This window comes from Melopsittacus undulatus, chromosome 2 (assembly GCF_012275295.1).
Source record: "Melopsittacus undulatus isolate bMelUnd1 chromosome 2, bMelUnd1.mat.Z, whole genome shotgun sequence".
In the NCBI taxonomy this organism is placed as follows: domain Eukaryota; kingdom Metazoa; phylum Chordata; class Aves; order Psittaciformes; family Psittaculidae; genus Melopsittacus; species Melopsittacus undulatus.
In genome coordinates, this window is record NC_047528.1 from 24603180 (window position 1) to 24626078 (window position 22899).

The 22899-nt window shown below is 37.3% G+C and overlaps 1 protein-coding gene across 3 annotated transcripts in view; it reads right to left on the reverse strand.

The window, feature by feature from the left end:
• Positions 1 to 12891: 12891 nt before the first annotated feature.
• TRPC4 (transient receptor potential cation channel subfamily C member 4) overlaps positions 12892 to 22899 on the reverse strand; it is an 89432-nt gene continuing 79424 nt past the window's right edge. For 2 of the 3 annotated variants that reach the window (XM_005147632.4, XM_031047713.2), the window contains 3 exons: positions 19799 to 19840; positions 17225 to 17314; positions 12892 to 14015 (listed from right to left, as the gene is read on the reverse strand). In XM_005147632.4, the coding sequence (XP_005147689.1) occupies positions 13299 to 14015; positions 17225 to 17314; positions 19799 to 19840 (849 nt within the window). In that variant the 3' untranslated portion in view covers positions 12892 to 13298. The remainder of the gene's footprint in view (positions 14016 to 17224; positions 17315 to 19798; positions 19841 to 22899) is intronic. The other variant, XM_031047712.2, reaches the window with a different exon arrangement.

Genomic DNA, 22899 nt, shown 5'->3' on the forward strand with positions numbered 1-22899 from the left:
ACACGGGACCTGGGAAAAATGCATGTCTCTTTAGGTCAGGCAGGAGCAATGCACAAGGGCATTTCTCATTGCACTGAATGCTTAGTTTAATTCCAGTTTTAACACAGAGAATTCCACTGTCTCTTTGAGTTGCTCAAGGTAAATCTCCATCATTTTTGTGGTTTCAGGTGTATAGCCTTGACTGAAAGTCAACAGAAAGTAGTCTTCTGTGACCCAGAAGTATTTAGAACAACAGGACACAGAACTGATGTTTTCTCAAAACATCTTGGTATCTAAGTCCTTACACCCTTAAAAATCTGTCCCTAACACAGAAAAAAACAAAATCTGAAAATAAGATTTAGAGTGGAAGTCAATGTCTATTTTTACCTATAACTTAATGCTGACCATGTAAGAAAGAATACAAGTTATACTCTGTGATCTGGAGACAAAGAGAAGGATCTTGTCCCATGGAACTGTGATTTGCTTGATGCCACTATCTGGAAATGCTGAGAATGAAAATAGATACATTAATAATTATAAAAAAATTGTACTCTTTCACATTTTTTTTTCATTTTATGAGGCTTTTATAACATTTTTTTAAATAACTTTTTTTAATAACAATTTTCTTTCATGTGTAGGAAGCTTTTACAACTAGTTAGCTTCCATACTCAGTAATCTTAAATACGTGATATTAAGGACCAGTAAGTCTTGTGGAACTCTACCACAGCTGCTAAATAAAATAATAATTTAAAACACTGGGAATTTGGACAGTTTACTTACTGCATACTTACTGCTAACTGTACCACCGAACTACAGGTGCAGATATAAACCATAAAGCCAGTTTAACAGGCCAGTTGAACCACTCTTCTCTTCCTGTCCATATAGCCAGATTTTCCATTGACTTTCCTCCCACCTTTCTGAATGTGGCATGATTGTTGCAAGGATACAGGCAGATTTTGTTTTACCTACCTAAAAGTAGGCCCTGAAGAAGGAGCAGAATTCTGTGCAATACAACACAAACAAAAAAGAGCCCCAACCAACCACCATTCTAGACTTCCGTATATCCCTGGAGATGTAAGACCTAATACACTGAGATGAATTCCATTATAAAGGTAGAATTAAGTCCTTTTAGTCAGAAGGGACAAATAGTACAGTTTTCAGAAATTTCTGGAGCCTTTTTCTGAAAGATTAATTATATTTGATGTTCTTGGCTTTTCTCAGAGGCTTGGGGAGCAATCTGTGCTAAAGATAAAAACCCAGAAATGTCACCATGAACTTACGTAGCACAAATCCATGACAGCCTCTGAGTGTTAGAGCTAAAGCCTACATCTTTCTATCAAAACTCAGGGCAACTTTTGAGGGAAAATATTCCCTTTAAGTTTTATAAAGCAAAGTATTTTTGAGATTTAAGTGTTCTGTGTTTGGTTACAGAAGGCTAAACTTTGTTTTTCTTTTGACATGAGAAAATAATAATAATGGACTTCCCTATTCTTGAAGATCTCAGTATTTTTTGAGCCTATCATCAGCTGAAAAGTTGACAGAACCCTGCAGCACAGAGACTTCTGTTGCTTCACTGACCAATTAGTATCAATACAGCCATATAAAAACGAAAGAAGGTCAGTTGTTTTTACAAGGGGAAGCTGCATTTGTATATCATAGAATCACAGAATCATAGTATCACAGAATCATAGAATCAACTAGATTGGAAAAGACCTTTAAGATCATCAAGTCCAACTGTTCCCCCAGGACTGCCAAGATGACCACTAAATCATATCACTGATGGCCTCATCTATACATTTTTGAACACTTCACAGATGGTGATTCCACCACTTCCCTGGGCAACCTGCTCCAAAGTTTGATCACCCTTTTGGTGAAGAAACATTCTATTCATAGTTCAATCCAAGTTTTATTCCAGTGGGAATGCTTGGATGTGAAAGTAAGCACAGTGGTGTTTGTAGAGTAAGGATTGTTTACTTTTGGTAAGAGTAAGCTCATTTCAAGAGCTGTTTATCTTTTAATAAAGGGAAGTCATGTTTTGCAGTTTAAGTTATTCCAAGTATGGAAAGTCAAACTGCTTTTTCTCTTTGTGTCATAAGACTGCTTTGGAAACAGTTCTTAGTTTTCAAAGTATGTTAGTGTCAGACCTATAAAGCTACTCCAATGTTTCAGGTTTTGGTTTTGTTTGTCTGTTTGTTTGTTTGTTTTTCCATGGATCTGACATTTGAAGTATGTGTAAAACATTTATTTGCATTTTCTATCTTTTTTATCCTACCTATTTTTAAAAATTGACTGCATTATTAAGATATTTGAGAGTGTCAGATGTTCTGAATTTTTCCTCTATTTACTGTAATGTTACCTGGAATCTGTACATTCTCGACAAAGGTCTAAAAATTCAATTTGAGGTTTTACAACACTGAAATAATAAAAACATGTAAGAAGTACTTCCTTATAAGCATCAAGACTGTGCATCGAAAGCTAACGGACAATTAAAAACAGAATGAAGCAACAACTTGTCACCAAAATCTCTTCCCAGATTTGGTTTTTTATCAAAGGCAAGGTCAAACCAATAATATAATGCTGCAAACAGTAGTTCCTTCTATCTCACAGAATATTAAACACCAATCCCCTTAATTTGTTCAAGGCAGAAACAAGGATGAGGGAGAAATTATTTTAAGCCATGTGTTAGATTTTTTGCTATGGGATTCAAATGAATGCTCAGCATCTGATATATTTGTGTTCCCAGAGATCTAGCAGGTGGAGCTGGGACAATTCCAGAAATAATTGTGGGCTCAAGTTCATGGAGGAGATGCTGCTGATGAAGTCATAGCAGCTGCTTGGTGGCTGCCTTTATTTAGAAACTAAGGACCCTTTGCAGCCTGGGCTAAGGTGCTGCTTCAAGTCCATCACAACAGAGGGAGACGAGTTCTTAGCAAGCCAAGCATTTTCCCAGCTAGGTCTGGGTTATGCTTAGCCTTTCATACCAGAATAAATTAATGCTGAAAAAAATCCAGTAGTGTGTGGGGAGACCTAGCTAGTTGCTGCTGCTGCTACCATGATAAAGTCCCATAAGAGACAGCGTGTTGTAGCCAGGATGAATGCCAAATCTACCAGACTTTTTACTCTACTAAGCGCCTTTCTTAGGTTCTTGTATTAGACTTGTTAGACTTTACATTTTTTTTTATTTTGTTTTTTTTTTTAAGAAGAAGAAATGGAGAAATTATTCACGGTGCTTAGCTGGGATTTGGACATCTAGGCTTCTTTTATAGTATATATTTCACCTAAGAGTGGGAAGCTTCCTCCAGGTCACCTAAGACCCTTGAGATACGGGCAATCTTTTTGCAGCTGTGCACCTCAGAAAGAATCTGTTCTCAGCTGAGTGTCCTTTAAAATAGGTCTAACAATATTTTGGAATGAGAACCAGTCCTCTTCTCACCTAGAAGTCCAAGACAGGGAAAAACCTCCTTCCTCTTTGACTCTTCAGTTTTCCCCACTAGCTGAAATGATTTGATGCTCAGAGATTTTCTTTCTAATCCTCAAAAATTGTAAGGATGTTAAACAGACAACAAAGTGTCTACCTGCATAGTGCATAGTCAGTGCAATAAAGCAAATGTCAGCTTCTGTTCTGTTGTGATCATTTCAAGAACCTCTGTGAAAAGAGATGGTCTAGGCATTAGGAGCATGACTGGATATTAAAAATACATGCTCGTGCATTGCACTGATGCCAAATCAAAAGTACGTCCTATATATGTCCAAGTCATTTACTGGAAAAATAGAAAGATCACAAGGTCACAATTAGCAAAAAAAAACGTGATTAAGAGCAGCGAATACACTGGAAAAATATGAGATATTTTCAGTGAGTGGAAGAATAGAACATTTCTAAGTATAGGTTGTTTCGGTTATTTCTTAAAAATTCATGTGTATTTAAAAAGCTTAAAAAAAATGAAGATCATTCAGGGAGGAACCTCAGACAGGAAGGTGTAAAACAGAACATGAGTCCCAAGCTGGAAATTAGAATGATGAAATACAATCCTAAAACTTATTGTTTATCATCTTTAAAAAATTGATGTTCCTATTATGTGAGTAGGTGTGTTAGGCTGAATATCTTAACCAAACTGTATTGGAGGTAAATTCCAACTACAGTTTCAGCTGGATATGGTTTTCTTCACTTTCAGCTTAAACTTTTAGAGTACTCTTCAATATTTCTAGTGTTTGTTTAATGTATTATGATCTAAAGTCAGCTAAAAAAGGTCATATAGTGTGACAAACCCCTGACACAAAAAAGTGGGTTTTGGTGTTATGCCTCATGCTTAATGCTAAAAATGATTAAAAAAAAGTTGGGTCATACAACATGTGCAATGAAGAATTAAGTTGAAAGACTGCATTTTTTGTCATTTATAAGGGGTGAATATACTAGTTTAGAGATCGTGTGTGATTGAATGACTTGACTGAGTGAACAGTGAGAACACAGGAAGGGAAGGAAGTATACAAAAAGACTAGGAGATGTGAAAACAAAGAAAAGAATAGAGGTATTGAAGGACTGAATTTAGAAGGATGGAGAGTCACTGGTAAATACAGACAGAAACAGAAGGAAAGAGAATTTGGAATACCAGAGAAAAGCATGGAAAACAAAGAACCAAAGTGAACACAGAGGTATGTGTTATTGTTCATATGTGTCAGCTACTGATTGAATTGATTTCAAAGAACCACTGACTGAATGGTTTTGTGTTACTCCTGAAGCAGGTCCTGAAGACATGAATTAGCCTGCTGTGTTGTCCTCATAAATTCTGTTCACTAGGGTTATTCCCACACAGATTTCATGGGAACTGAGGTGTAGCCCTCCTATTCATACCATGCAGCTCAGCTTTGCATCAAACTACAGCAGCTGCAGGTATAAATATTTCCAGTAGGCAAGAGTCTTGGCCTGTCGATGCAGAAATAATACATAATAACACTGTTGTAATTTACTTTGCAAGTTTTCAGCAGATCTATTGTCTTTAAAATAATGTAGTTATTCCGTCTTGCTCTGCAATGTATCTCTGGGACAAATCATGATTGCTCTTTAATGGGATAGTTACTCTTGTGTAAAGTATAAGGATGTAAGCTAAATAAAGTTTTTCTTCAAATTTTATTCTTTCTCTGTTTTTCAAACAGAGAAAGAAAAAGGCTAGAGAGGAAAGTAAGCCAAAATAAAGCCTGAAATGTTGCTCCTAATTTGAAGGAAGAATCACTTTGACAGTCAGGTGATAACATAAGTCAATGTTATTATGATTTCTTTGACACTAATAACTGTTCCAGAAGATCATAAGCAAATCCCAGGTGACATTTCAGAAGCTGACTAATGCAAATACTTCAGATGAGATTTTAATGCTGTCTTGATATGGAAAACTGATCTTCCATGAAAATTGCATTTTTCCTAGTTTCTTATAAAAACATTTTTATTTTTCTTTACTAATGGCTAGTATCAAGTTTACATTTGCTCTCACTTAGTCTTTCATCACTTACTTGTCTTGACCATGCTGGATAAATCTTGGCTCAGTATCATACATCTGGTTCTCTCTTCATCAGATCTAGGGTGTGAGTGTGTGGGAATATTTCAGGTTTCAGATGTTATTCATGTTCAGCAGAAATAGAAAACAAACAAACAAACAAAGAAGTAGCTCCCAAAATGAGTTGCTCTCTCCCCACCATACATGGTCCTCAATGAATAAACTTTTTCAGTATTTATTTCTCTGGGGAAATTTGGGGCAGATGTGGGGTTGAGTGCAACTTTCCATAAGCCTGAATGTTTGGACTGATGTTTTGCCTTGGCCTGTTTTAGACAGAAGTCTGTTCCTTAAATACTGAAACATGCATTATTCTCTCTGTAATTCCAATATACATTGTGCATTTTTATTTTTTGTATTATTGCTACTTTTCTTTAGATGTGGCTGTTAATAAATCATACCCAGTGGGCCTCTGTCCTGAAAGCAATCATTATTGTAGACTTGAAATCAGTGGAGCACATTAATCTGAGGCTGAAATACTGTCGATTTTTCCATGTGACTCTGATTTCAGTTCAGAAATGCATAGTTCAAGGATTGTAAATATATTTGGGAAAAGATCAGTGTGTTTTGTATCTTGGGAAGTTACACTCCTGTAAAAATATAAACAGTAGAGCCAACCTGCAGATAAAGTCTCCCTTAATGATTTCCTGATTTACAATCTTTCATTTAATAAAATTCTTTTTAATTATTAAATACAAAGACTGTGTGTCTTGCAAAACAAATTAAGGACAAAAATGTAACGTTTTAAAAACTGATGCTAAAAAAAACCCCAAACCTTTAATTTTTATTTTAATAAAAATGAAGGGAACTGAGGATACTAATAAAAATTACACCAAATCTAATTTAGTTTAAAAAAATATCTCTTTCAATTTTCTTCTTTTCTGCTTACTTCTTTTTCTTGGTTTAGAACTGGATTCAGTTAATTAGTCACAGAGAAAGATTATTTCCATTTTTTGGTATCTGGATATTGGTATTCATGTTTGTGATATCTCTCAATGGTATCTCTCAGTACAAGATGTATTTCATCAAAACAGAAGAATTTCTAGTATTTGCTAGTAAACTGTCCTGTAATCCTATGGACACAAGGTCTCAGGTTATACTCAAGATGATACAGCGTAAAATACTACATTAATGGGTCTTACTGTCTACTTATAGAAACATGTCGTGGTAAAGTATGAGACTTTGATCTTTATTGGGGAAGTGTAAAAAACATCATCAGGTGAGGAAGATAAGAAGTAGAAAATGGAAGAAAACTGAAGAAAAAAGCATTTGTGTAGGACTTCATGAGTTTCTCTGAATGTGTATGAATACTTACTGTCTTTATTTTAAGAAATAGTTGACACTCCTAGAAAATTGTGATATACATTCTCCCATCTTGTAAATTGCATTTTGTATACTAAAAACATTAGTCATTAACCAGAATGAGTTATTACGCAGTTACTAGTCTCACTTAACCACATTTAAGGAGCAGTCTATGCTGTCCATTAAATTTATGAAACATTAGTTCAATGCTTTCAGATGTTCTTAGGGTATTAATTATAGTAAGAAACCCCATGGATATCTAAAGTCTGACAAATCTGTGCATTTTTGTTTGGGGTTTGTTTGCTTGTGGTTTTGTTGTGGGTTTTTTTTTTTTCCTGGTGTTTTTTCTTTGGTTGGTTTGGTTGGTTTGGGTTTTTTTTGTGGTTTATTTTATTCTGTTTTGTTTTTTTTCTTAATTGGGACTGCAGGTTTGGGATACAGTATTTCTATCTATACTACAGGGGTAAAAAAGTCTTCACTAACCTGCTAAATTAAAACACATGGGTTGTGGTCTTTTATTGCCTGTTTAAATGTTTATGGGATAACTTTGTTGTGGATGCCTTGATTTTTAAAAAAAGTTGAGCGTATGAAACAAATATAGAAGGGGTTACTCTTGCTTCTTCAATTCCACTGGATAAAAAGTATGTGAGCTTGTATGAATTAACTCTTGATTCCATGCAGTGGAAGTTTCTCATGAGTTAGGTATGTCTGAGCTTCTATTGCTAACTTCCAGACTAGAAAGCATTATTAATGTTAATAAGAAATCGGAAAGCATTAGTGTCTTAGTGTCTTTAAGAAGTTCAGTATTCAGAAGCTCCTATTTTCACCTTGAATACTTCTTCTATCTCTACAGCAAGCCGACTGATACTCTTAAAATACAAAAGTATGTTGCCTTAAAAAGACTGCATTATCAACAAGGTCATAATCAATTGCATTGTCAAAGAAGAGAGAAGAGAGAAAAGATACTGAAGAAACACAATGTGGAACTGGTATTAATTTTATCTATCAGCTGTTGGAAAGCTTGATTGGTAGTCATAGATAGCTATCTAATCTCCCTTTAAAATATACAAAAAGGCAAGGATCGCTGTCAAAGACAATGAATCTGATGCTAAGGACAGTGTTTGAAATGGAAACATGCATTGGTCTCTGAATGTACCAATCTAGTTCTACAGTAGGAGGGAATTAGATTACAAAGAACTAAAGGCCAGGCTGTAAAGACAGCAGTACTGAACAGTGCAACATTTAATACTGCAAAGCAATTGACTGTAACTATGACAGTCAACTAAAAAGAGCAGAAAGTTTTAGATAAAATGAAAATAGCATAATTGATTTAGACTACACCCAAAGAAGCCCCTGAAGGGGGAAGAGTACAGTGAAAACCTATAAGATAGTGAATGCCCAAAGGGTATGGATATAAATGGTTGAAAATATTCATGTGTATATATATATTTCATAACTATAATTAAGAACAGCAGAGGATTTGATTTATTTAAGAGGAGAATTATGATGGAGGGACCGATGATAAAATCAAAGTATGCTGTATGACAGTTATCTTATAGTCCTGTATTCATGAAGATTGAAGGCTCCAAATTATTTTTGGTTGAGTGTTAACAAGGAGATATCTCTGTGTCCATTCCTTTACATGTATGCAAATAACACAACTTTTAAAGTACTATATCAGTGGTTAATTAACTTGATTTGATGTAGTTCAATGGATACGGTTCTTTTTCATGTTTGGAGGGTTCAAATTCATCCATAGCCACAGCAAGTGATTTTGTAGTATGACCAAAACCATAAACTGTTTATGTAACCATAAACTGTCTCAAAGGATCTCTCTGATCCTTCTGCAGTGAATGTAGGGTCCATAACTAAAGCTTCGGCTAGGCAAATTGTTGAAACACAGAAAAGTAAGGGTTTTTGTCTAGAGATTTGAGCACTTATGTTGAAGGACAGCTGTCCCCAAAAACTCCTTGCTGGTGTTATTGAATAGTTGCTCGACATGGGAAATGGGCAAATTTTAGAACAGGGATTAAAACTGAAGAATTTCACATCACAGGATAAATGCATAGAGCTGCTGTGTTTACACTTATATTTACTACTACCATTATTGCTGCTACTACTACTACTGCAATCACGACCATTGCCATTACAAGTACTATTGTTTTTATGAGGTTGCTCTACTCACTGAAGCTGTTGGCATCTCTTAAAAGACTTTAAAGTGAATATGGACTATGTTGTTGTCCAACTTGAACTTTTATATTCTCAGAAGAAAACTTTCAAACTTTTTGAATTGTATTAAAAGCTTATTGCCTCATAAAAATCTTTAAGCATGATCTTTTCTCTTTCATGCTACTTCCCAGAATCTGATTAAATATCCATCTGAAGTTTAGAGAGGGAATGGGATGTTATAGCCTGCAATACATATATAGTGGGATTTGAGATGGACATATAATCCATTCTTTGACTTTTTTTTGTCTGTGCTTTACTCCTGAGGAATTTAGGCAACAATTCTCCTCCAGAAGATCAGTCTAAGAATGCCATTATGGAAGACATTCTTGTTTCAAATATTCTGTTGAAGAACTTTTGGGTGCCCAAGTACCAGAAATATCCTCACCTCTTACACGTTTCAACAGTTATAGATATGATAAAAATATACATTCTTCTGGAACTAGACATTACTCATTCACAGAAAAATCCAGATAAGGAAAATCATAGGATTTTTCATTAAATCCTCACTTATCAAAAAAGAAATAAAATAGCATTGCAAAGTGCCTCATACAAAGAGTGTATGTGAGATGTTTGGCCCACACCAGCCAAAATGCAATGGTCTCAATCTGCAGACCAAGAAAACAAGATCAAAACCAGCTGCAAAGCCATGGTTCCCCCTTAGAGGCATCTACCTGGCTTGCTCTCTGGTCATACTGTACCACATGTAGATAGTGCAGTGGCCCACACCTTACAGGCTTACAGGGCCCAGCAATCTGAACTGTCTGATGCATGGCTCTCACCTCTGCAGTGCCCTTGAAAGCAGAGTCAGAAGCAGCTGCTGAAATCTTTTTTTGAAGGTATAGCATGCAGTCCTTGCATCACTGACTTGCATCACTGACCTCTGACTGAATGTGTGTGTAGCCTGGAGAGAGTGGAAGTCAAACCAGCCTTGAATCAAGATACTCACTACCCAGCCTGTTTTGGTTCAGACCTGCTGTGCATGGGAGGACTGGGTTGAAAGAATTCATACTTTCTCCTGCCCATCAGCTCCAGGAGCTGATGAAACTGCAAAGAGCAGTGAGGATTTGTCCTTACAAAAAAAAAAAAGTGCAAGTTATAAATTTAAAAAATGTTTTCTAAACATTCTGAACAACAGAGTATCGGGATTAAACACCTTTATATTTAGAAAAATGTTTTTATTTAGACAATTTTCTATCTCCTTGCAACATTTAATGATTTTAAGTTCTGCTTCAAAAGACTTTTTATAGAAGTTTATATCCTTGGGGCTTTTTTGTGTTCCTCCTGTATTGATGCTAATGGAGGCTGCAGGCAGGGATGAGTAGGTTTGAACATTTTATTTCTCTTGAGGAGAAAGCATGCTCACCTTTGCAGAGCTTAATAATGCCTCTGCTGTGGCATTTCAAACCTTGTGCATTGCTAAATCTTTCTTGGTACAGATATTCTCTTGGAGGCATACAGTGAGAAGGGATTTTTTTTTTTAGTGTCTGCAAAGCAATAAAAGCCCACCACCATTTTAAATTTGGACATATTTTGAGCTCTTATCTGTTTTCATAAAATGAGGTGTTTATTTGCCATTAAACTTATATGGAATGGGATCAGGTCCCTTTTGGTGTCAGGCTTTGATGCCTAAAAATCACATTAAATTGGTCAAATGTTGAAGCGTGCTTTATTTAATAAATCTTTACTTCAACATTCAGTTGTAAAGAAAGAAAAAAGAAAGCAAAATTGCATAGCAATACAATGTCATGGCCTTATGCCTAAGCACCTTGCCCACCTGCACTGTCTTTGTTGTTGCTTTGTATCTACTCCAAGACATAGACCGACTCCCAGCACAGTGAGGTCATGATGTGATGGCACAGCTGATGTTTTGGCTAAATTGTACCGGGTTTTCGCTCTGTTGGGAACTTCATGCACAGGACAAATAGGCTTCTGTGATGGCAGAATAATATGCTGATCTCTTAGGCCTGTGGTAGTTAACCCGTTCTGATAATGGCACTTATAAATGGCATTATAAATACCCCTTTCAGGAACATTTTTTCTGTAATGAAAACACATGGCTGAAAAGCATTGAAAGTTCTTTAGAGCAAGGACTGTTTGTTTTGAATTTTGCTAATAAAAGGGTACTAAGCTTAGAACTCTGAGGCATTACAAACCATGATGAAGAATGAGAAAGCGAAATCAGTGTTGGAGAAGGACTGTATATAAATATATAGGTTATATATATATAAGATATAAAGAACTTTATGACAACATGTGACACATTTGCTTTATGCTATTCCTAACACAAATTTTACAGTAGAAAAGAGAACTCTCTAAAAGAGTTGATCTAGTAAAAATGATATGAAGTTTTTCCACCATTATTATCATTATTTATTTCTTTTTATGCTTGTGATAATTCAGGTGCTTTCCAAACAGAAAAGCTACAGGCCCTGCCCCGTGGAGCTCACAATCTAAAGATGGACAAGGAGAGAGACATGAAGAAGGGTGAGGGGGGATCACAGAGAAGTCAAGAGGCCAAGATGGAAATCAACCATATCTTAGTAATCAAATGTGGTTTGAATGTATTGTTGCAAAGCTATACAAACTGTTTTCCAATTATTGCTCATATTTTCCATTTTGGTTCAAATAAGTCACTCCTAGGTGCCATGGCACAGATAGATGTACAGGAAGGGAGGTTTCAATATGTGAGTTCAGAATAGCACACGTATAGAGCTAGAGAACTCACCTAAAAGTATAGAGATGATAGGGATTTATCTGGAATTTCAGAACTCAGTTCAGTACCATGACCATTTAGATCCACAATGGCATGGCTTTCTGTCAGATCCTACAGATGGGAGTTACTTGTGATGGATTTCATCTGCAGTGTAAGTGTAGTCTATGCATCTGGAGGTTCCTTAATATGAACTAATATGAACTGCAAAATCCATCATGGCAGGGCTAGGCAAGTTAAGAATGAAATGACCACACCAATATGGTATATTCTCTTGTTTCCAAGAGAGAAGAAGGATGGTGCTGATAGTTCAAGGGTGGTTATTTTTAGGTCAGTTGTAAAACTATGTTTTTAATAATGCAGAACACCAGTCACTTGTTAAAAAGAAACAGACTGTTTAATTTTAAAAATACTTGCTTTGACTAAGACAATAAGTCACTCATCAGTTATGAAAAATACTATTAGGTTTTCCTTATACATTTAAATGTCTAAGTATTTTTTATCAAAACCTCCAATCAGGTTCCCCCAAAATTCTGAAGTTGTCAAAGAAGCTCTCTTAAGGTTTGCCTTTAAAAACTTCTCAAAAAATTGCTGCATTTTTCCAAGTACTCAGGGGACAATTGTATGTTTATTTATTCCTGAAATATCTTGCTCTTAGCAAATACGAGTGTATTGTGAAGACAAAAGCATCAGCTGAAGGCAAAGTGCATAGGTTGTCCATGTTTGGAAAAATAAATGGTTGAAGAAGCAGTAGCTGTTGTGATTACGGATTTCCAGGGAGTAATCCATCATCAGTTTTGAGCAAGCCACTGTTATTTCTTTTTACTATAAGAAACACTTTTTTTTACAGTCTTCAAATCCTGCAAATGCTTCTAACAATGGTAACAGGATGGTGATAATCCTCTTGCTGGGGGGGGGGGAAGCTGTAATTAAATAATCAAATAGACTGAACTTTCATAATTTACAGGTATTCATATTCCTTCAATAAATAAAAGAATATACTTTATCTTTTGATTCTGTATAGCTTTTGAAACAAATTAAGTTTATAGAAATTTAAATAAATGATTCTAATAGCTTGACATGAATTATGCTGACAGAAGCAGCTTATGATTATTATGGTGCCCGGAATCTTTTAAGAACTTACTAAGTTAAATAAAGGCTTACAAGTCTCTTAAGCTACTTTTTATTTGCATAGAAAAATATTTATCATAGGAGTCAACTATCATATGAGAGAAATTGCATTTGTTGTAATTGAAAAAGATAGCTAAAAAATTTCTGTGGGTTATTGCAACAGTACAAGAATACAAGATGCTTCCATTTATTAAAAAATGTAAAACAAATTGTGAAAGCTAAAGCAGGCTACAAAACAGAAGGCTCCCGTATTATCTTTCTCTTGACTACTATGTTACAAGATCATGTGCCACAGTTGAGTACTACAAAGTGTAATTCTTCATTTGCTAATATAACTCTTAAAACATCCCCCCCCAAGCACTATGCAAAATATATATATTTGTAAATGCTTCCTCCTGTAAGCATCACAACCTTGTTATCACATAATCACCCTGATCAATTGTTTCCTGTTTCTCATCACAGTCAATGCTAATCTCCAATTCCTTGTCCAGCTGATCCTGCGTTGTGGCTGGTTCTGAGTTCTGTATCTCCATTTTCTCTGTTTCTGAAGCACAAATACTTCCCTCTTCCTGTGAATCCAAAGAGTCACCATTATTCTGTGAGTCACCTAACATGCATTTTTTGTCAGGACTTTGGATATTTATTTCACAGTTCATGGTCAGTTCTCCCTCTTCCAGTTCATCAGTTTTCTCACTTTGTTCTTCTGCCTGTTGACGGGAAACTTCTTCAGAAACGGTGTATATTTTGTTTGCACTCTGCTCCAAAGAGTTTTGTTTTGATCGTCTGTGAAATAACCCAAAATTTTTTATATCTGTTACAAAATTCACACGCTTTTGTTTCTCCTTAGTGGACTCTGACACCATCATCGCTGAACCATTGCTTACATTATGTGCTTCAGAGGCAATAGTGGCTGATCTTGGGTGAATCATAGTTGTTATGTCAAAAAGGCTGAAGTTCTTTTTCTTTCCTTTCTTGTTTTCTTCACTCTCACTATTTTCTTCGTTTTCTGACAGAGAGGAAGTGTCTTTGTTCATTTTTGCAGTCTGCAAATTAGACAGCTTGCTTCCTTTTAACAAACCCAGAACTTCAAAACGAAAGCTGGAAATATCTTGTTTTAACTCCTACAATTTAGGAAGAAAGATGAAACATCAGAGCACAAAAGCTAATTTGACTTTTCCTCTTGTAATTAAAAAGAGGGAAAAAATTGGCTTATGCTAGGGATCAGTAACAAACTTCACCATATGGATAATACCTGGAATTTCAAGGTGATTTGCAGACTGTCTAATGGATCTTCCAGGTGATTCAGAAAAGCAATCAGCAATTCTATCAGAAGAAACTTCAGAGGAAATGTGCCTTAGCCTAGACTACTCATAGAAATCACTGTCAGTGGTGGAGGAAGAAGCACAGAGAGCTTGAAGACCTGCACTCAATCTGCTAGACAGTATAATTCCATCATGACAACACCATTTTGTTCAGCTCTTAACACCATCCCTTACACACACATAGGGATACATGCATGCCTAGGCACACGTGTGCACACACTTCCCTGTGAGTAGCAGCGCAGCTAGGGCTTTGTGTATTTCCACTAAATGTTTGGCAGCTAGCAGATAAGTCAGAACTAATTATTGCAGGCTGATTTCAGCCAGTGCAACATCTGTCAAACTGCTTTCTCAGCAGAAGGCACCCTGCTTTCAGGAGGTCTCTATTTCTCTTTCTCTAAAGGGATAGATCATAGAATCAGAGATCATTTGGGTTGGAAAAGACCTTTAAGATCATTGAGTCCAACTGTAAACCAAACACTGCCAAGTCCACCACTAAACAATGTCCCTAAGCACCAAATCTACGTATTTTTTAAATACCTTCAGGGATAGTGACTCAACCACATTCCTGGGCAGCCTCTTCCAATGATAGACACCCCTTTCAAGGAAGAATTTTTTCCAAATATCTAATATAAACCTCCCCTGGCACAACCTGAGGCTGTTTCTTCTTATCACTTGTTGGAAGAAGTTATTGACCCCCACCTCACTACAACTTCTTTTCAGGTAGTTGGTTTAGAAAACAATAAGCCCCTCCCTGAGCCTCCTTTTCTCCAGGCTAAACAAACACAGTTCCCTCACAGGAGAAAAGAATACACCTGTTCAAGCCATGAACACCCAGTTTCTCCAGGATAATGTTGTGGGAAATAGTGTCAAAGGCTTTACTAAAGTCTAGACAACATCCACAGCCTGTCCCTCATCCATTAAGTGGTCACCTTGTAATAGAACATTAGTCATAGAATCGTAGAATCATAGAATAGTTAGGGTTGGAAATGACCTTAAGATCATCTAGTTACAACCCCCCTGCCATGGGCAGGGACACCTCACACTAAACCGTGTCACCCATGGCTCTGTCCAACACAGCCAGGGATTAAGCATTCACAACCTCCCTGGGCAACCCATTAAAGTGCCTCACCATCATTACAGTAAAGAATTTCTTCCTTATATCAAATATAAACGCCCCTGTTTAAGTTTGAACCCATTACCCCTTGTCCTGTCACTATAGCCCCTAATGAAGAGTCCCTCTCCAGCATCCTTACAGGCCCCCTTCTGATACTGGAAGGCTGCTATGAGGTCTCCACTCAGCCTTCTCTTCTCCAGGCTGAACAGCCCCAACTTTCTCAGCCTGTCTTCATACAGGAGGTGCTCCAGTCCCCTGATCATCCTCGTGGCCCTCCTCTGGACTTGTTCCAACAGTTCCATGTCCTTTTTATGTTGAGGACACCAGAACTGCACACGAGAGCAGAGTAGAGGGGCAGGATCACCTCCTTTGATCTGCTTGCTGGTCACATTCCTTTTGATGCAGCCCAGAATACGGTTGGCTTTCTGGGCTGTGAGCGCACAGTGAAGCTTGCTCATGTTAATTTTCTCACCAACCAACACCTCCAAGTCCTTCTCCACAGGGTTGCTCTGAATCTCTTCTCTGCCCAACCTGTAGCTGTGCCTGCGATTGCTCTCACCCAGGTGTAGGACCTTGCACTTGGCATGGTTAAACTTCATGAGGTTGGCATTAGCCCACCTCACAAGCATGTCAAGGTCCCTCTGGATGGCATTCCTTCCCTCCAGTGTATCAACCAAACCACACAGCAGGAACCAAGCAGGACCTTCGTTTCATAAGTCTATGCTGACTGGGCCTGATAGCCTGTATGTGCCGTGTGATGGCACTCAAGGTGATCTGAATGAAGCAATAATGAAGCAATTAGATCAGGCTCTGGCTATATCTTCTGCATGCATAAACACAGCCAGATGAATATGATTTTGAATATTTGAAGTTTGAAGTGTGAATAAGAGCAAGATGCTATAAATAAACAGTAATGGATGTAAGCATTGTGATATATACTAAATATGAAATATATTTGACTACTTACTTAAATTTTCTGTTTTTTAAGTAATAAAAATGGTGTTCTGTATACAAATAAATAGTAGAATCATAGAATCAACTAGATTGGAAAAGATGTTTAAGATCACCAAGCATTACCCCAGGGCTGCCAAGTTCACCACGAAGGGTGGTGACCCACTGAGGGCCTCATCTTCACGTTTTTCAAACACTCCCAGGGATGGTGATTCCACCACTTCCCTGGGCAGTCTGTTCCAATGAAGTGAAGAAATTTTTCCTAATATCCAATCTAAACCTCCTCTGGTGCAGCTTGAGGCTGTTGACTCTTGTCCTATTGTTTGTTACTTGGGAGAAGAGACTGACCCCCCCCCCCCCACTACAACCTCTTTTCAGGTAGTTGTAGAGAGCAATAAGGTCCTCCTTGAGCTTTCTCTAATGCAGACTAAACTCCTCCAGTTCTTCCAGCTGTTCCTCTTAAGACTTATTCTCCAGACCCTTCATCAGCTTCATTGCCCTTCTCTGGACCTGCTCAATATCTCTCTTGTAGTGAGAGGCCTAGAACTGAACACAGGAATCAAAGTGCAGTCTCACCACTAGCTGCATGATAGCAGACTTTAGCAGAAAAAAATCTATTTGCTAATGTGCTGAAACTGTTTGCATCTTGCTTTACCATATATTATATGTCGTTACACCCACTTAGTCCTCCTTTGTTGTCCCTTTACACCACTTGGCACAATTCAAATCAGCTGATAAAATTGATTATTGCTCCAGAGAAAGAAAGACGGAGACTTGCTGGTGTTGATGTACAATACTATCTCTGTGTGGTCCATCATGACACAGACACTGCTCTAGGAAGCGAGTTATACACTACCTAAACAAATGAGAAATGTGAGAAATATGCTTCACAGTCTTACAATATCTTACTAGAACACCTGCAAACATATAAAAAAAAACATACCTTAAAATTTTCTTCTGTCAGTCCTTCCTCAGTTTTGGCATCTCTTATCATTGCTGCAACATATCTTTTCACCAAATTTCTCATAACTTCCTAAAAACATAAAATATCACGTTAGCTTTCTTGGGATTAGTTACTAAACCTACACTCACCAGGCATGCTTGGGCTTCTTTGTGCTTTAGGAGCATGGCAAAAAATGTACAAACCTTATATCTGGTTGGAAATTTGTTCTGCTTTTCAGTGGAAAGTGAAACAAGGGGAACACAAAATCACAAAATGGAATTTATAAATCTTTAGAATTAGTTTTAAGCAATGTTAAGTTCAATGGCTTTGTAACAGTAGCAGTGAAAAATTACTGAGGTGCATAATACATAGAAAAAAATAGAGTACAGATAGAGAACATACTGGCACAAGATAAATCGTTATAGTTGATGTGGTCTTAAGAAAAACAGTCTAGAAAAACAGGATGCAGGGATAAGGAGTATCTGGGAATAGCAGGTGTCCAGGATAGGCTATGGGTAAACTCACTGATAAGTAGGAGGATAGGAGGATTATTATGTCTCTGGTGCTAACGAACCAATTAAACTGGTATAAGCATCTATTGCACGTGCTTCAAAGGCTGCCAGAAGTGATGAAGATTGTTGGAAGAAGTAAACAAACCTCAGAGACCACCACCACAATTCTGTATGCATGCGGGGAGCTTTCTGGAAAATGATGTAATCCATACGTAGCCTCATGAATATGTATGTATGCCCAGGGACTATATGAGGATGGCTTGTGTAGCAATAGGGAGACACACGTTAGGAGGAGTTATCCCCCGTGTCTCCTGGCGCCGCAATAAAGAATACCTGCTTGTCAGCTTGAAAACTTTGTTGGCAAGTTTGGTCCTGGAGTTTTCTCTGAGTCAAAAGTGATGATTTTAATTGCCCTGAAAAGAGCTGTATTGCATTTCACTGAAGGCATGTCTCATGCCAGTAGCAGGCAATCTGACAGTGAGCAGTTGCTGATGCCTCATGAGGGACTGTAAGTATATTGTGGTTGTATAATGTTATTTCCAGCTATACTTTCCCAAACCTCCTGTGATGTGAGATTCAAAGACTTTCTGAATCAGCAACAGCAGCTCTAGGTTTAATGGCCTGTGACAGGTTTTCCTATGTGTTTTGAACTCATGTAAATTCTCAACATCCACAAATCGCCACCAATAAATTCCTCAGCATAGCTGGAATAAGATTCTGTGTAGGGGGTTGTTCATTTCTAACCTGCTCTGTGATAGTTTCCACTGTTGCCTTCTACTTCTAAATATCGTAGATTTATTTAGATTGGAAGAGATGCCTGGAGGGTGTCTGGTCCCACTCATGGCTGTAACCAGTCAAGTGCTGAATATCTCTAAGGGTGAAGATGCTGCAGCCTCCATGAGCAACTTTTCCCAGTTCTTTACTACCACCACCGTGTTGATGATTTCCCTTACAGAATTTCCCTTCTTGCAGTTTGTGTCCATTGTCTCCTTTTCCAAGAAAACTCTGGCTGCCTTTCTCTCTAACCACCCACTGTGCTCTTGAAGACAGCAGCAATTAGATCCCCCTTAACCTACCCCAGGCTGAAATGCGGGTTTCTTCTTTTACGTCAGCCTTCTATCCATCTTGGTGGCCGTTTGCTGGATTCCTTCATGTTTGTTAACATCTCTCTTGCAGTGGGGGGCCCAAAACAGGACACACTGCTCCAGTCTAACAAGTGTGGGCTGGAGAAGAATAATCACTTCTCTCAAAGTGCTGCCTACAGCCTTACTAACGCAGTGCAGTATGTGTCTAGTATTCAGTTTGCAGATAGGTGGTAAACAGCTTCTCTGTGTTCACCTTCCCCCTGATTTTATAGATCTCTGTTGTACGTCTCACAGCTGTGTCATTTTCAGGTTGGAAAAGTCCTACTTTACCTAGTCATTTCTCATATGGAATCCATTAATTACCAAACCTACAAGTATACAGTCCACAACTTGTTTAACTTGCAACAAAAATTGAAAATGAATCTGATAATTATTCCTTGTGCAATAATCTCAAAAAATCAGAGGCTGAAGCAGGAAGAATGGAGTAGAAGAACAGTTTACAGGGTACCTAGGCAGTAGGATTATTAAGGGACAGGAAGTTTGTGACAGGAAGTCTGCGGGGAAACAGGTGGAGAGATGGAGAGCAGGTTCTCATGAAACATGTCAGTGAGCTACACATATAATCCTGATGAATCCCAGCAGGGAGGTGGGACTATGTGGGATGTTTTTTTTAAAGTCAATCCATGTTACAGTGGGCAAAATATTACTTAGTATATTATTGCTCTATAAAATACCCTTTTGCACCCCAAAAGTAGACAACCCTACTTCTCAGATGCTGGGTTTTTTTTGAACACCAAAAATACTATGCTTGTTTGCTGAGGATGAAATAAGTATTCATTTTGTGAATTATTCCTCTCTTTTTTTTTCTCTTCCTTCTTTCTCATGAAATTCTCCTTTTTTTTTTTTTTTTTTTTTTTTTTTTTTTACCTCATGAACTTTCTGGAAGCACAGAAAAAAAAATAAACATGGGACTGTACCTGGTACTGATGATGTCTTCTCAGATTGTCAGCTGCACGCCTCTAGAAAAGAACAAAAAACCATAAATACTTGCCTGGTAGTAAAATACTTACTGCATAACAAGACAGCAAGCCTTTGCAGTATCTGGTATGTACTAAGCTGAGGGGTCGGTCAAAGTCTGCTGAAGATAGTGGTGCTGGAGCAAAGACTGAAGTGTATTTTACTGAATTGAGAATAGCTTGACATAAGCATGATATTAGCAAGATACGTGCTATATCTCCTAATGTTTCATTTAAGATAGACCTAACCAATACCTGCACAATAAAACTATACTGAAGGGAAGAATTCCTGCTTAGTTCCCTATTTAAAACACTTGATCATAGAGAGGGGATGGAAGAAAAAAACTTAGCCTGCAATGCAGTTTGGTGTTGATAGGGAAGGAGGGTAAGAAGGTTAATAACTCTGAATAGGAACAGCAAAAAGAAGTGTGGTAGGATGAAAGCATGGTTCAAGATTTAAGCAAGTGTTGCATTAGTTTATACTACAACATCTAAGGGCTATCCAGAAGATGGGTTGAAAAAAACCAAGCATCTTGAATTACTTAGTCCTTGAATTATTGTCCTCAACAGCATAGTGGGTCACATCTCCCTGTTCTATACCTTAATTATCTCTGACTCCAGAAAGAAAGACAATTTTAACTTGGGTTCTTGTATCTGCTGCTGGTGAGAAAAAATGGTGTCTAACTACTGACTGCATTTGCACAAAACAGAATACTTACAGCATCTTAAAACAGGGTGAAAGGACATTCAAGGGGCTTGTTAAAATTTACCTCAGTTACATAATAAGGCAGTCCACCATAAGGTATTTGTCATCTTCTTGTACTTGAAACTGATTGGCAATTTATAATTAACACTTTCCCTGTACTCCGAATCAGTTTAGTCTTCAGAGCTGCCTTCTTGTTTGTAATTAATTTGAGGGACGCATTAGCTGTGTGGTTGGGCTTCACACAAAAATAACAGAAAGGGGAAGATCATGATTTCCCAATCAGTCTGAACAGCCGCTGTGGGCTTTACATAAGCATCTTGCCTTCAGTATTTTTACAGATGGTGTTTCTGTATCTATGACTTAACCGAAGAGAAGACAGAAATTTCTTATGTTTAGGAGTGGAGGGACAGGCGAGCATCCCCACCGCTGGGACGGGAGAGGCAAGGCAGGCGTAGGGAGGGTGATACCTTCCCACCACCCGCCTTCAGCCGGTTTTCAGAAAAAAAAATCTGATTTTTCGCAGTTGACCACACGATGGAGATATTTCATTCCTGCTGACAGGGCACTGAAGGGGTCCGTTGCTAAGAGAGCTTATCAACAGATCTGACTTAAGTCAAAGGGAAAAAACACTTTAAGGTGTAATTGAAATGCACTTCAGGTAAAGCTAATAACTCATGCAAACAAAACAAATTATTACTTTCATCTTGCAGAATACTTTCTGGAGCTGCTGTCTGCTCTGCTCTAATTCACAGTGAAATGTGAAATAAATGCATAGGTTTCATTCTGCACCTGTAACAAGAAATGGCTAAATCTTGTTTATTCTTTTAGTCCAGGAGATTCTGAAATTCCCAGAAACAGAGGCTGTGGATTTTAAAACAAATTCATACATGTAGTAACTTGTCCAGAACAGTTTTACTGCACTTAACAACTGTTTTCAATCCATAACACTGAGAAGGTGAAAAAGAATGCATTTAATGGTGAGTTTTGAAACACAGACACATAAGTACTGTACACGGGATTATGCATACAAATAACCTCTAAAAGTTACTACACCCATCACTTCTCTATCTCCTGTTTAAATGTTCAGATTCAGTCTCCAGTTCATAATGGCCTTTTGATTCCTTCTGAAAGCGGAATGAGTCTTTGCTTAAACACATCTGAAAATCAAACTATTCACTATAAATAAATAAAATTGCATTAATACTAATACTGTACTTGTTTAGTTTTCAGACAGCCTGTTTTTCTTTATGTGGTCATAGTCTAATTTGTGGTTCAAAAGCTCTTCCAAGTAACCACTGTGCTATGTGCTTCTTCAAGTGTTGAAAACTACGGCTGACAAAGTTAAATCTAACTAAAAATAACAACATTCTTCTGATTATAATGTTTTATTAGGTCATGAAACTGAATGGGATGATAAAACACTTTCCAAAGGGCACTAATATAATTTACTAAGCTTGAATAGAAGATCTCCTAGTACTGATACTAATTTTGGTCTTTTTGCTTATGCCATTCCTAGTAATTTGCATTTTTTGGAAGAAAAATCTCTTTAGCAGTGAAAAAATTGATAATCTCAAATTACTTCTTTCAAAGTGTTTTATCAAAATTGTATATTTCATAAGTAGGAATTCAAACACAATATCTGCATTTGACCTCAAACTGCTTAGTGATAGAAGTCCAAAAAATGTAAAAATTGCTTGAAGTCATGGGATATATTCCTTATCTTGAATAGAAGCATCCCATATGAAGAATAAGAACTTAATCTGTGTTGACAAAGAGGTTTTCCCATGAGAAGGTCCCTGGCTACACAGCAAACACTCCAGATTACTGATTTCCATTCCAGGTGGAAGGAATTTCAATTTTCAATAATACATGTTACGGGGAAAATACAAAATACTTGACTTAGGAGTTGCATCATTTTCCACTTGGAGAGCAAAGAATAGGAGAAGGGGAAAGGATATTTTCTCTGACAAATGATAATAATTACCATATAGGTTGCTTGGAAAAATAGCAAAAAAAAAAAAAAGCTAGAAAAGAGGTAACTTTTTATCTATACATCAGATGTACACACACACATAAAAATATCACCAAAGATATTCCTAATGATCCTTTCCATTTTCTCCTCTGAAATACTTCAAATTATACGTAAAAAACTTTCTGGCAACTGATCAGATATAGAATGGAATGTAACTTGAGTAAAACAGTACAATTTATTCCAGTGGGATTGGGGTTACTTTTCTTACATCTCTTTCTTGAAATAGCAATGGATTTCAGATGGCCAACTGCAGTAGCCTTGAGACACCCAAAAGCCTTGAGCAGTTAGAAAATCTTCAGCCCAATCAATACAATGACATTAATA